Source organism: Asparagus officinalis, chromosome 3, assembly GCF_001876935.1.
Source record: "Asparagus officinalis chromosome 3, Aspof.V1, whole genome shotgun sequence".
Classification (NCBI taxonomy): Eukaryota; Viridiplantae; Streptophyta; class Magnoliopsida; order Asparagales; family Asparagaceae; genus Asparagus; species Asparagus officinalis.
In genome coordinates, this window is record NC_033796.1 from 36781858 (window position 1) to 36794269 (window position 12412).

Here is a 12412-nt window from a genome sequence, read left to right on the forward strand (position 1 = left end):
CACAGGAAATGCTCACCAAGCTTAGCAAGAAGCAAGTTTCTCCAGCAGATGCTTGCAGTGGCATGCTGCAGTTCTTCAAGTGTGAGTCCCTAAACTGTTCTTTGCATTTGTTTCAAATGACAGCTCTATTGATGTATATACTAGGATTCAACACCCCATCATAAAACTTTGAGGGATATTTGTCCCCTGACTCAAATCTTATAGTACTTGTCTTTGCTTATTAGTTTTGATTTTTGACAGTGGTATGGCTCTTTTTATATTATGTTTGTTGATGAACATATTGCATGTCTCTTTTTCTTCTTTGAATTAGTTAATTTATATTTCTCCATATTGCTTTGTGGGCCTTTCTTTATAATTCTTCAAATTTACTGCCTTTTTGTTTCTTATTTACATGGAAAAATCATTATTAGTGGCACAAGAATATGTTATAAGTTTGATACAATTATGTTTTTCTTTGTTGCCTGACAGCCTTGACAGAAGCTTCCCACTGTTGTCTATACTTGTGTAAACTATTTATATTCTATATTTTAGGTACCCTGGAGCTTGAATCCATGTGTTTATTTGTATGATCAGACCTCAGTTAATTAATTAATCTTCATTTTGTTATTGAAGAAAAGAGAAACATGAAAAGTCGTCAAAGGCATTTAAATGTGAATGGGCATGCCTCCAAATGAGTGCATGTACATATCCTACACTGCAACTGTATCAAATACAAGAAACATGAAAAAAGGCGTCAAAACATGTAATTTGAGTAAGGGTTTTTTCCTAGAAACCACCTTAAAACATGGTAATTCTATAGGAACCACCTTTAAATTTCAATTCATACACAAACCATTTTTAAAGTGGGTTTGTGATGGTAACCACCTCTCAATCAAATTTTTTACTAAAAACCAAAAAAACTCTTAAAAAACTCACATTCGAGGCACATAACTCATTTTGTTAATGTTTAGATCTGGTTAAGATATAAGTCATGTATCTTGAACGTGAATTTTTTAAGAATGTTTTTAATTTTTTAGTGAAATTTTGAGTGGGATGTGGTTTATGTTTAAATTGAAAGTCAAAGGTGGTTCACGTAGAATTACCCTATTTTTAAGGGAGTTTCTATGAAAACCCCTGAGCAAGGAAGTGTATATGACGTGTAGGATAGATGTCCAAGAATTGTATCTACATGTCCAAAGAAGTGCTGGTGTCCGATATGGATACAGTGTGGGGCACAGGTACATCTTCATGATAGAATTGCCCATGCTTCATCGATGGGACCAACCTGAGTGTTAAGTACTGATTTGAAACAGTATAAATGTGGAGTCCAAGGCCAAATTGTGGACAAATATCAGCTGAGTGCAGAAATTGTACTGGCTGTAAGTTCATCTCTTGCACAAGACGCCATATTTACTGTCTCTTATATGTACAAGTTATACCTAATTTCATTAGGTATCTCTTTATGGGCATAATCTTGCTTATAGCCGACATTTGCACAGCCTTATACCATTTCTGAAGGGTATCCTCTTTCAAATGCCTTGTATATCGGTACTACATCTTTCCAATTTGAAATTATTCTCCATCCATGGCCTGATTAGCCCTTAACCTTTCTAACTTGTACTGAATCTTCTTTCCATCAGTATAGTTCTCACTGTAAATCCTCCTAGGTGCTGAAAATTGATGGATGAAATTACATCTACATCATCTAACTTTTTAGCTTGCCATTCTTGTCTTACCTCTTCTGTTGTGAAACATACATCCTTGACAACATGAAGTTCTTCATGGACACATGGGCATGTCGGAGAACCCATTTCTTATATAAGGTGAAAAGAATGACCATGATGATAAAGGATACTCCATATGCCTTGGATAACGCAGTCAAGTATTTTTTGTTACTTGAAAATCAACAGTCACATGAGAATTCTCATATTGTTTGGTGCTTATTCCACAGAGGGAAGTGCAATCTTAAAGATGGCCGAAAGATTCTTGAGAGCAAGAGTCTTATATCTTTCATTTGGTTTCCAGTACAACACAGTAATCAGTTGTGTTTGGGAGTCTGTTGTATTGGTGTACTCTATAAGAAGTTTTATGAATCATTTCTAATTGTTCATTACCTTTATTGTTGCAGATGGCAGTTCAGATCTCTCTGTCACAGGCAGCTCCTCCAAGAACATACTCTCGGCCCAACCAAGTCCCCTCATGGACACTCTACCTCTCGCTCCTCAGCCAGTCTCGATCCTGCCTCCAAAACCTGCATTCAACCTAACAAAACCCACCACATCCATCATCGAAACCCAAATCGATGCACTCAAACCCCATAGGATCCCAGATCCAAAACCAAAGCCCACCCCTCTTGCCATGGAATCACACTTTGTCCGGCCACCTCCAAAAGAGGATGATGCGGGATTCCAAAGCTTGGAGAGTCTTGTAAGATTCAAAGAGGAGGAAGCCAAGCTCTTCCAGAGGCTCGCTGATGATGCTCGTAAAGAAGTTGAGGGCTATCGTAGGATTGCTAAAGCCAAGGCAGAGAAGCTTGAGGAAGAGTACGCTGCCAAGCTTGCCAAGCTTTGCCTTCAAGAGGCTGAGGAGAGGCGGAGGAAGAAACTTGAGGAGCTCAAGTTCCTTGAGAACTCGCACTGTGACTACCAAAACATGAAAGTGAGAATGCAAGCGGAGATTGCAAGTTTGCTTCAGAGGATGGAGGCTACCAAGAAGCAGTGGGCATGACTTGTATCATCGCGATAAGAACTGGTTTGTAATCTTGATTGTATATTTAGTTTTTCAGATCAAGGTTGAATATGAAGTTTGAACTGAGCTGGCTTCAATTGCTGTTGTATGTTCTTCAGACAATTTGCTGTAACAATCTTTAAATGTGATACATGTTCGTGACTTAGCATATGTAGGCCTTCAGTAACTTGGCATGAAGGATTGAGGATCTTCTTTGTTGTCGCGATCATTATGTTTACTTTTCAAATACAAAAGGAAGTTGCTTGCAAAAATCAAGTCCAAAGATTGTTTTGAAGATCAAGGTTGGAACTTTAATTGGGCTACGTGAGGTATGTCTTTTGCGAGTTTTTTAAGTAGTTTTGTTGAATATTAGAACTGCGTATGCTCATGGGGAATGTGTTCCTGGAGCTAAACTATATGGTCTGTGCTTGCAAGTTACAATGGATATAAGCCACAGGGCTCTCTGTTTGTTGTTCCACAAATGCTCCTGACAACAAGAAATGTTGCTGGATGACGAGCGGATATTTCAAATTATAACTCCCGTACGTCTACGTGTACAAATGTTGCTGCTGGATGATGAGTGTATATTTCAAATTAAAACTTGTATGTATGTCCACACGCAGATGTTGCCAGATAATGAGTAGATGCTTCAAGCTATAACTCCGCCGCTCATCATTTAGGCCCTGACTTACGCCATTGATGCATGAAGGTATATCGTGAATCTGTTTTCTATTTGCCGCCAGTGTTCCTAGACGATTGTTATATTATTGCTCTGATTGTGTCTTAGGGCCTGTTTGTTTGCACGGAAGTAATTGTGAAGTAGTTGAAGTAAAAGAAGTAAAAGCTACTTCTGCTACTTCCAAGCAAAAAAAATGTGTTTGGTTCTCTGAAAAACTTACTTCCAATACTTCCCTAAATGCTTATGTGACGCCTACGTGTCATCCTTACTTCCAAAATATTTTTCCAATCCTCAATACTCAGAAGTAGCTCGGAAGTAGTTGAAATGCATATTAATTAGACATAAATATTTTTTTTTTATTAATATTTCCTTTATTAGTTACTTCTAACAGCTTTTCAATGATAAAATTACTTCTTAGTAATATTTCTAAATGTTATCCAAACAAAAAAAGTAAATGAAGAGGAAGAAGTTCTACTTCTATTACTTCTAAAAATATATGAAACATACAAAAAAATGTTATTTCCACTGCTTCCTACTTCATAGCTTTGAAAGTTACTTCTATAACCTACTTCTTACTTCTAATACTTTCATTATCCAAACGGACCCTTAGAGAGAGCCCAAAGATCATATATATTACTAAGAACGAAAAAGGAAACATATACAAGGAACGCAATAGGAAATGTGTACAAGGAAGGCCGTGGTTTTTGCGTGAGTGAGCGTGCAGGTAGTTTTGTCACAGCATGGAATCATACCATTGAATTCTTATGTTCACGATAGCATGTGGTTTTCTTGAGTCAAGAGACTTAAGCTACGATTTTGTCAGCCGAAGGCTAAAAGAGCGTGAGATACCAACAAAGTAGGACAACTCAACAGAAACAGATGTAGATGTTTTCAAGGAAATCTCTCGGCAACTACACGCACATCCAGACGATTTATTCCCCTAAGCAAATAAACTCTTCCCTAATATATTCGGTGATGATATTGATGACGAACACCGTATGTCTTTAACAACAGAAAATACATACTATAGTAACATTAGTTCAGATATCAACTGAGAACAAAGAATAAAACACCTTTAGGGTATGAATAATTGCACTGATATCTTATTTTTTCTAAACAGAATAAAGTAACCATTATACATACACAGTACAAACCAAAATCTTTATGTGTCGACACAAATTACAGGATACAACTGATATCATACAAAATGAAACAAAATGTAGGAGTGCTTTCACTGAGGAACCGGACTGAGAGGAAGAGCCCTTTCATTCAGTTAGCAGCTGGATGGGCACATCCACTTTGGATACCAGCTTCCTTAGCGAATAAATAGCCAACCATCATCAAGGAACAAGTTTCCAACCCTGACGCATGACATCGTCATTTATATATGGCCGTAGCTTCCACATGAAACAGTAGCTTTCCAACTGTTCTGATTTCGTATCCACCAAATTAATAGAATTGATGATCTTCTCCTGCAAGATGTATGAACATCAGATACAAGAAACATGTTCCTTTTCTCTCCAGTGTATTACGTTGAAACCAGAAATATATTACAAACCCATTATACCTGCATGGCATAGTCTAGCCTAAACATATTATATATGACTGCCATCAAAGTCGCATGAGATGTCGATTTGTCTTGAAGGTGCAACGATTCTACCATGTCTTCCTGTAAAGGATTAGGGGGATTGATAGAAATCAGAAGGGGGAAAACACCAATATCAATCCTCTCCAATAGGTGACTAGTCAGGGCTAAAATAAAATGTAGAACATAAACTGGCAAAAACTTTTGTGATTTTTGGAAGATTTAGATGACAGCTACACAGAGTATTTACATAAAACTTTGACTCTTAATATCTCTTTGTACAACAAAAATGAAGAGAAATACATTATGTAAATATAGTTGATAATAATCTCAAGGTCCAAAAAATTAGCGACTTTTGGGATAGTTGCTTGAGCATACCTCTTCAAAGGAAAGCCTTTCCTTGTCACTGATATGCATGTCTAAAAATTGCGTAGTACTTCGGTTTACTCTCTGTGCAATATCAATTGCATCTTCCTTAAGGGATTCGAGCTCATGAAGCAGAACTTTCACTGGAACAGAAAAAAGAGGAAAAGAACGACAAACATGTCAGTTTGATTACCATTATATAGACAGGGAATATCTGACCAGGTAACCATATACTTAACATCCAAAACAAAATGGTATTTAAGGCCTTGTGCTATGAATTATGAATTAGAAACTACTAAAGAGCCTAAAACTGTGAAATACCAAGGATGACAAACCATTCTATAAAACATTTGTTTTTTATGTACCGCAAGAAGATATTCAAACTTTCAATTTTCTTTTCTTTTTTATCATCAACTATCCCCCATACATATAAGAATGCTCATAAACCAGGTTCTAGTACTAATTACTAAACTATCCTAGCTATCAAATTCATGATTATCTACAATAGCATTATATAGTAAATAGATAATTTGAAAGGGAATAAGATGACCATGATTATATATAGTTTCACAGTTGCATATAAAGATTTATGAACTAAGAAATATTATCATTAATAGAAAATTATATCAAAGTACTGGCTCTGCTTTATTCTCATCTTCTACAAAATAACATAAAGACGTAAATGGTTTAATTAAATACTTTGAATTAGCACTAGGCTTAGCACGACACACCTAGCATCCATGTATCACATCTAAAGTTATCTGATTAACATATAATAACAGATATATTCACCTTCTGTTAGATGCTCTTGAAGCCGTTGTGTGCATGAATATACTTCAACAGGCACGCGTATAACACAATGAAGACAAAAATCAGGTAACGCTTCCAAATCAAATAAAAAGAACATAAATGCAACATATTGTCCAAAACTAAATGAGTAAAAAACAATTCGCTTCCAAATCAAATAAAAAGAACATAAATGCAACATATTGTCCAAAACTAAATGAGTAAAAAACAATTCTGAATAAGGATTTGCATTACTGTCATAAATGCAACATATTGTCCAAAACTAAATGAGTAAAAAACAATTCTGAATAAGGATTTGCATTACTGTGCTGTCAGAGCATCTTCTTTGAAGGATAAGTACATATGTTTGCATATTAAGAATAACTCCATAAGAAAAAAGTTATGGCAACTTACACATGCTTATATTTTTTATGTCATCATACCGGTGTCTAGATCCAGCTTCAATATATACCTTCATTCTATTTGTTTGATTGGCTTCTATTATGTGATCAACCAATGGAGATGTCTTGTGAACCTGAGGTCTTTTATATTTTTCTGCAGGAAAAAGAAACAATTTTCAATATATAAAAGACAGTCTAGAATCGTGAGAATAATAATAATGGAGTATAAAGAGGATAAATTTTGCTAGAAAGAATCCTAGACACACCAGAACAGTAAGCGAAACAGCAAAATGAAGTCTCATGCTTGATTTGGTTAAAAAAACATGGGAGAACAGAAAAAGTAAAAGGCAGAAAGAATCCTAGCACATGAGTATTATAACTTTCTAGGAAGATCTTACTGAATGAATACTTTACAAAAAATTTATACGTCAAGTCTTCCTCTGATCAATGTTATAATTGAAGATAATTGAAACAAACAGTTGAATCAAAGCTCACCTAGTTCTTGACAAAAGTTATTAAGATACTGGTGTGCTATGTCAACCAGCTCGTCAAACTTTGCAACCCTGAAAAACAAAGCTAAAAGACTTACTCATAAAATGGAAGAATAGTACATGTAAAATGGATACCTCTTTCGTGAAGTTATGTCATTTCACAATGAAGAATATTTTTCAAAGGTCAACACTTTTTTCAGCACATTGTTACTTTAGAGAAAATATTGTGGCCATGTACATCTCAATCATATCTGTGTCGAAGCATTCATGTACATCCATATTATTAGATGAAAAATAATCATTAAAAAAACATATGCCACACACATCAGATGTCTCATCCACCATGACAGAGATCCACCCATGGAATAGTATTATCTAGAGAATTCAATTAATTACTTATTATGAAACGGTCCACTTGAAACTCATTGAGATTGGATATCATAGCTATTTTTCACAACCCACAAAACCAGCCAACATAAATGAAGGTGATACAGCAATCTTATAGAAAGTACAATCAACAATCTATATGATACCTCAAGAAAACTATCAAAATGGGGGAAAATAAAAGAAAGACAGAGCAAACATGGAGTTGTACACTAATAATAATGAGTATGGCAATTTAACCTAGTTGAAAAGGCAGCTCTACTAACGAATCAACCTGTGATGAATACGTTAAATTACTGATAAAAGATCATAATTATGAGCAAGGCAATGGAGCAGCAACACCCTGGGTAATGATACCCAAAATCAGTAAAAATTAATGAGTAGACAACCTACAAGCCGCTATACATACGGGAAAAGCATCACATGGAAACATTCGGTTGCTAATGCTAAGGTTATATTCAACTTGTAGTTTAGTTGCTAATGCTAAGGTTACATTCAGTACAAATTAATAAGTCTTTTAGCTTTGTTTTTCAGGGTTGCAAAGTTTGACGAGCTGGTTGACATAGCACACCAGTTTCTTAATAACTTTTGTCAAGAACTAGGTGAGTTTTGATTCAACCGTTCGTTTCAATTATCTGCAATCATAACATTGATCAGAGGAAGACTTTATGACGTATAAAAATTTCTCCAACTCCAGCTGATCAAGTGAGAGAGAAAAGAAAAGGCAAAACAAATAAAAAAGCGATCTTTAACATGCTCCCAGTGGCTGCTTACTAATACCTCTTTCCCAAAAAACAAGGGGGGAAAAAGAATTAACAGTAACTTTCTATTTGATGTAGGGGGGAAAAAACTCACTAAATTGACATTCTTTTTATACAAACAAATGTAATCAAACAATAAATATGCAAAGAAATACAAAATTTCATGGAATGGTTAAAGAAAAACAAACAACGAATTACCTCAACATAAATTCTTTAAAAATAGAAGTTGTTTTGTCTGTCGAGTCCAATATTAACTTTTCCTGCTCGCGGTCCCTTTGATCGCAATCCATTCGTTAGCAAAGAAAATCGATGCAAAAATTAAGGGAAAAAATCGAAGAACTGGAGAAGGAGGGGAACTCAGGGGTGGCGAATAAGTGAGAGGGGCTCAAGGTTTTGGATTATATATGAAAAGCCGATAGATATCAAAGCCCAATAATAAGCCTACTGGATCCAAGTTCGGAGTCGGATATGTTCGAATAGCGGCCTAAGTTAAAGATCAGGGGCGTTTGTAAGACACTCCATAGTTTAGGAGGGCTATGTGAGATAAACGAAATTCAGAAATATTACATGCAACACTGCCCAAAGATCAATGAGGTTTGTGAAATTAACCCATGTATTTATATAGTACACATTTATGTTGAAGAAAGATAATATCTGATATGTGCAAAGGAGTGAAATTGAATTTATGTTTTGCTCCTTATGGCTTCTTTTTACTTTTTACGTCAGAGAAAAGGGGATATCAATCGCCAAATAAAAATAAATCATTTCGGACCTACCTTCATAATAATCTCAAATCGAAAAATTAAAACAATATCATCAAATTCAGTTTTGTTTTCACTAGAAGTACATTGGGTTGGCCCAGTTAAGCAACTTAGGCTGCTATTCGAACATATCTGATTCCGAACTTGGATCCAGTAGGCTTATTATTGGGCTTGGATATCTATCGGCTTTTCATATATAATCCAAAACCTTGAGCCCCTCTCCCTTATTCGCCACCCCTCAGTTCCCCTCCTCCAGTTCTTCGATTTTTTTTCCTTAATTTTTGCATCGATTTTCTTTGCTAACGAATGGATTGCGATCAAAGGGACCGCGAGCAGGAAAAGTTAATATTGGACTCGGCAGACAAAACAACTTCTATTTTTAAAGAATTTATGTTGAGGTAATTCTATGTTTGTTTTTCTTAAACCATTTGATGAACTTTTGTATTTCTTTGCATATTTATTGTTTGATTACATTTGCTTGTATAAAAGGAATGTCAATTTAGTGACTTTTTTTTGCCCCTACATCAAATAGAAAGTTACTGCTGATTCTTTTCCCCCCTTGTTTTTGGGAAAGATGTATTAGTAAGCAACCACTAGGAGCATGTTAAATATCGCTTTTTTATTTGTTTTATCTTTCTTTTCTCTCTCACTTGATCAGTTGGAGTTGGAGGAATTTTTATACGTCATACCATATTGGAGATATGAAAGATCGAGTACACCATTTTAAATATCTCTTTTTTTGTCTTTTTGAGATAAAGTATGAACCTTTACATTAGCTTCCAGCACTAGACTTGTGAACAGTAATTCCTCCAACTCCAGCTGATCAAGTGAGAGAGAAGAAAAGGCAAAACAAATAAAGATCTTTAACATGCTCTCAGTGGTTGATTACCAATATCTCTTTTCCAAAAACAAGGGGGGGAAAGAATTAGCAGTAAATTTCTATTTGATTTAGGGGCAAAAAACTCATTAAATTGACATTCTTTTTATACAAGCAAATGTAATCAAACAATAAATATGCAAAGAAATAAAAAAGTTCATCGAATGATTAAAGAAAAACAAACAAAGAATTACCTCGACATAAATTCTTTAAAAATAGAAGTTGGTTTGTCTATCGCGTCTAATATTAACTTTTCCTGCTCGCGGTCCCTTTGATCGCAATCCATTCGTTAGCAAAGAAAATCGATGCAAAAATTAAGGGGGGGGAATCGAAGGACTGGAGAACGAGAGGAACTCAGGGGTGGCGAATGAGGGAGAGGGGTTCAAGGTTTTTGATTATATATGAAAAACCGATAGATATCCAAGCCCAATAATAGGCTTACTGGTAGGGTTGTGCAAACAGTCGGTTCGTTTCGGTTTTTATCAAAATTTGAACAACCGAACCGAACTGTTGCAAGTCGGTTCGGTGCGGTTCGGTTGTTCGGTTCTAACCAATTCAATCCAATTCAATGCAAACTACTTCATAATGTCAAAAAAATAACCTACTTCATATGAAAAAGGAAGCAACATTTGCATGATTTTTTGTTTACCTCAACTTGGTTTTGCAAGGATTGCACATAATTGATAATTTCATCCAAAACAAGGGACTTTCCAATAACCTGGTCATCAAATAAAAAAACAATCACCGGATACAGAAATGAATCTTACTTCATGAGAATGTCATAGTACTCCGGATCCAAGGTCGAGAACATCCCATCCACATCCTTTATTGCCATCATCACCTGATGCACCACGAATAGGGGTGTTATCGGAGCGGATACGGTTCGCATATGACGTTTACCATATCCATATCCGCTTTTTATAAACGGATACGGATACGGATCACCCTCGGTAAGAAAAAACATTAACCATATCCACATTTATCGGAAACTGATACGGTTCGGATATTTAAGAATCGGATCGGATATGATCACGGATATAAACGGATATTCGACATAACTGCAGCTACAACTTATTACAATACAGGGTTTATTTTCTCCCATTTCTCAATCATAACTATATATTGTTATTTGATACACAATTAATATTTATTTTGCATGAGAAATTCGGATTTTTTGCGTAGAAAGCCAGCAGGATTCGCTGTCAACAAGGGCTTAAATTGGCTTAAAAAACAAGAAATGGACGAAAGTCGGGTAGACAAAAAACAGTGACTAGCTAGTAATGGTGTACAAATATCTTTGTCAATCTTCATGAAACATCCAGCCGACGACGACTTGTGATTAAATTGACGGTTGATTTTTGTTAAATGGCCCATTTGGAATTTTATAATTTGCAGAAGAGTACGAAAAATAACATCACCCCATATCATTGCTTGAACTTGATGTTTCTAGTTTTGTAGTAACTTGATTTGAGAGTTAGGTGCAGCTAAAAATGGTTACCCAATTTACACGAAAAGGTAGAGGAGGCGAGTGGCGACTCAGTCTTCACTGACTCTTCGCTGGCGAGAAGGTAGAGGAGAAGAGATCGCCGGCTGTGAGATTGCCGGCTGTGAGATCGCCGGAAAATTCCGCCGCTCCGTCGCTGGAGAATCGTGGAGGTGTGGGCGATTTGAGAGTGGAGGCGGCTTGAGGAGTGAGGGCTGAGGGTGAGGGCGTAGGGTTTTTTCTTTTTAGTTTTGGTTTTGGGTTAGTGGGATTGTAACTATAAGATGGGGACCGATTACCCGAATCACTATTATATTGCGGATATCCGTATCCGCAACTTTTATATCCGTTACCGAATCCGTATCTGAAAAAAAAAACCCGAAACCATATCCGTATCCGTTACCGTATCCGTCCGGTTTTAAAATTAGCCTACCATATCCGCATCCGTTCGGATACGGATGCGGATCGGTTCGGATATATCCGAACCGTTTGGCACCCCTAACCACGATCCAATTCGCCGACTGCAACAATAACCAAATCCAGAATCCCATTTACAGAGGTTCCACTTCAATAAAACCAAAACCTAATTTCTCAAACCTGATAAAAAAGAACCCCAACCCTTACACCTCTCGTCCTTGATGCTCGTAGGCGATCCCTCAAGTGCTGTCTTCAGAGCTTCCACAAGCTTAAATCTAACCCCAAAAAAAAACAAATTTTCGTTAAGAGTTAAGGACGATCTCTTCGAATTAGGGTTTTGGAATCCAGAGAGCTTAACTGTTTGAGCAAGTTCTTGACTTTCTGCTCGATCCTCGTGGCAATCTCCTCCAGATTTTCCGCTTGCAGAGAACTTCCCGACGCGGAAGGCGGAGCGCCGAGCGCAGAGCGCGGAAGGCGGAGCGCCGAGCGCAGAGCGCGGAAGACGGAGCGCCGAGCGCCGTGCGTGGAAGTCGGATTTGCGGACAGAGAGTGAGATATAAGGTTAAAAATAAAAGAGGAACTGAGGATTGAGGAAGAGGATCTGAGGAGGTGCGGCTGGAATCTAGACAAGATTTAGGGTTTAGGACCTTTAACTTAAGGGAGCGGGTAGGGTTTGTAATGGGTACAGGTTAAAAACCGAAGGGTTATTAGTTGC

General features: G+C 36.7%; 2 protein-coding genes across 13 annotated transcripts in view; one reads left to right on the plus strand and one right to left on the minus strand.

Moving 5' to 3' along the window:
- Positions 1-2916, plus strand: part of LOC109833804 (protein OBERON 3-like) — a 4698-nt gene extending 1782 nt beyond the window's left edge. Inside the window, 2 exon segments of the mRNA XM_020401619.1 lie at positions 1-81; positions 2108-2916. The exon segment at positions 1-81 is cut by the window's left edge and continues 12 nt beyond it. Of these exon segments, the coding sequence (XP_020257208.1) occupies positions 1-81; positions 2108-2706 (680 nt within the window). The 3' untranslated portion in view covers positions 2707-2916.
- LOC109833805 lies at positions 4467-12320 on the minus strand. Of its 12 annotated transcripts, XM_020401623.1 has the most exons (11): positions 12056-12320; positions 11878-11972; positions 11714-11801; positions 10565-10638; positions 8358-8432; positions 7019-7086; positions 6537-6677; positions 6129-6170; positions 5349-5479; positions 4953-5054; positions 4467-4857 (listed from the first exon to the last, which is right to left on the minus strand). In XM_020401623.1, exons 3-11 carry the CDS (start codon positions 11714-11716, stop codon positions 4726-4728), a joined length of 768 nt encoding a protein of 255 aa, XP_020257212.1. In that variant the 5' UTR covers positions 11717-11801; positions 11878-11972; positions 12056-12320; the 3' UTR covers positions 4467-4725. The 12 variants fall into 12 exon arrangements, with proteins under 12 accessions (XP_020257212.1, XP_020257215.1, XP_020257214.1 ...); XM_020401626.1 differs by lacking the exons at positions 10565-10638; positions 11714-11801 and adding an exon at positions 10447-10515 and having other exon boundaries at positions 12056-12319; XM_020401625.1 differs by lacking the exon at positions 11714-11801 and having other exon boundaries at positions 12056-12319.

Excerpts from the sequence above, each read along its gene's own strand:
- LOC109833805 (XM_020401621.1), bottom strand. The coding sequence starts at position 10,776 with ATGTGGATATGGTTAATGTTTTTTCTTACCGAGGGTGATCCGTATCCG. Across the intron at positions 8,433-10,564 it reads TACTATGACATTCTCATGAA|GGACCGCGAGCAGGAAAAGT; the intron begins GTAAGATTCATT and ends TTGCGATCAAAG. Across the intron at positions 4,858-4,952 it reads GGCTAGACTATGCCATGCAG|GAGAAGATCATCAATTCTAT; the intron begins GTATAATGGGTT and ends TACATCTTGCAG.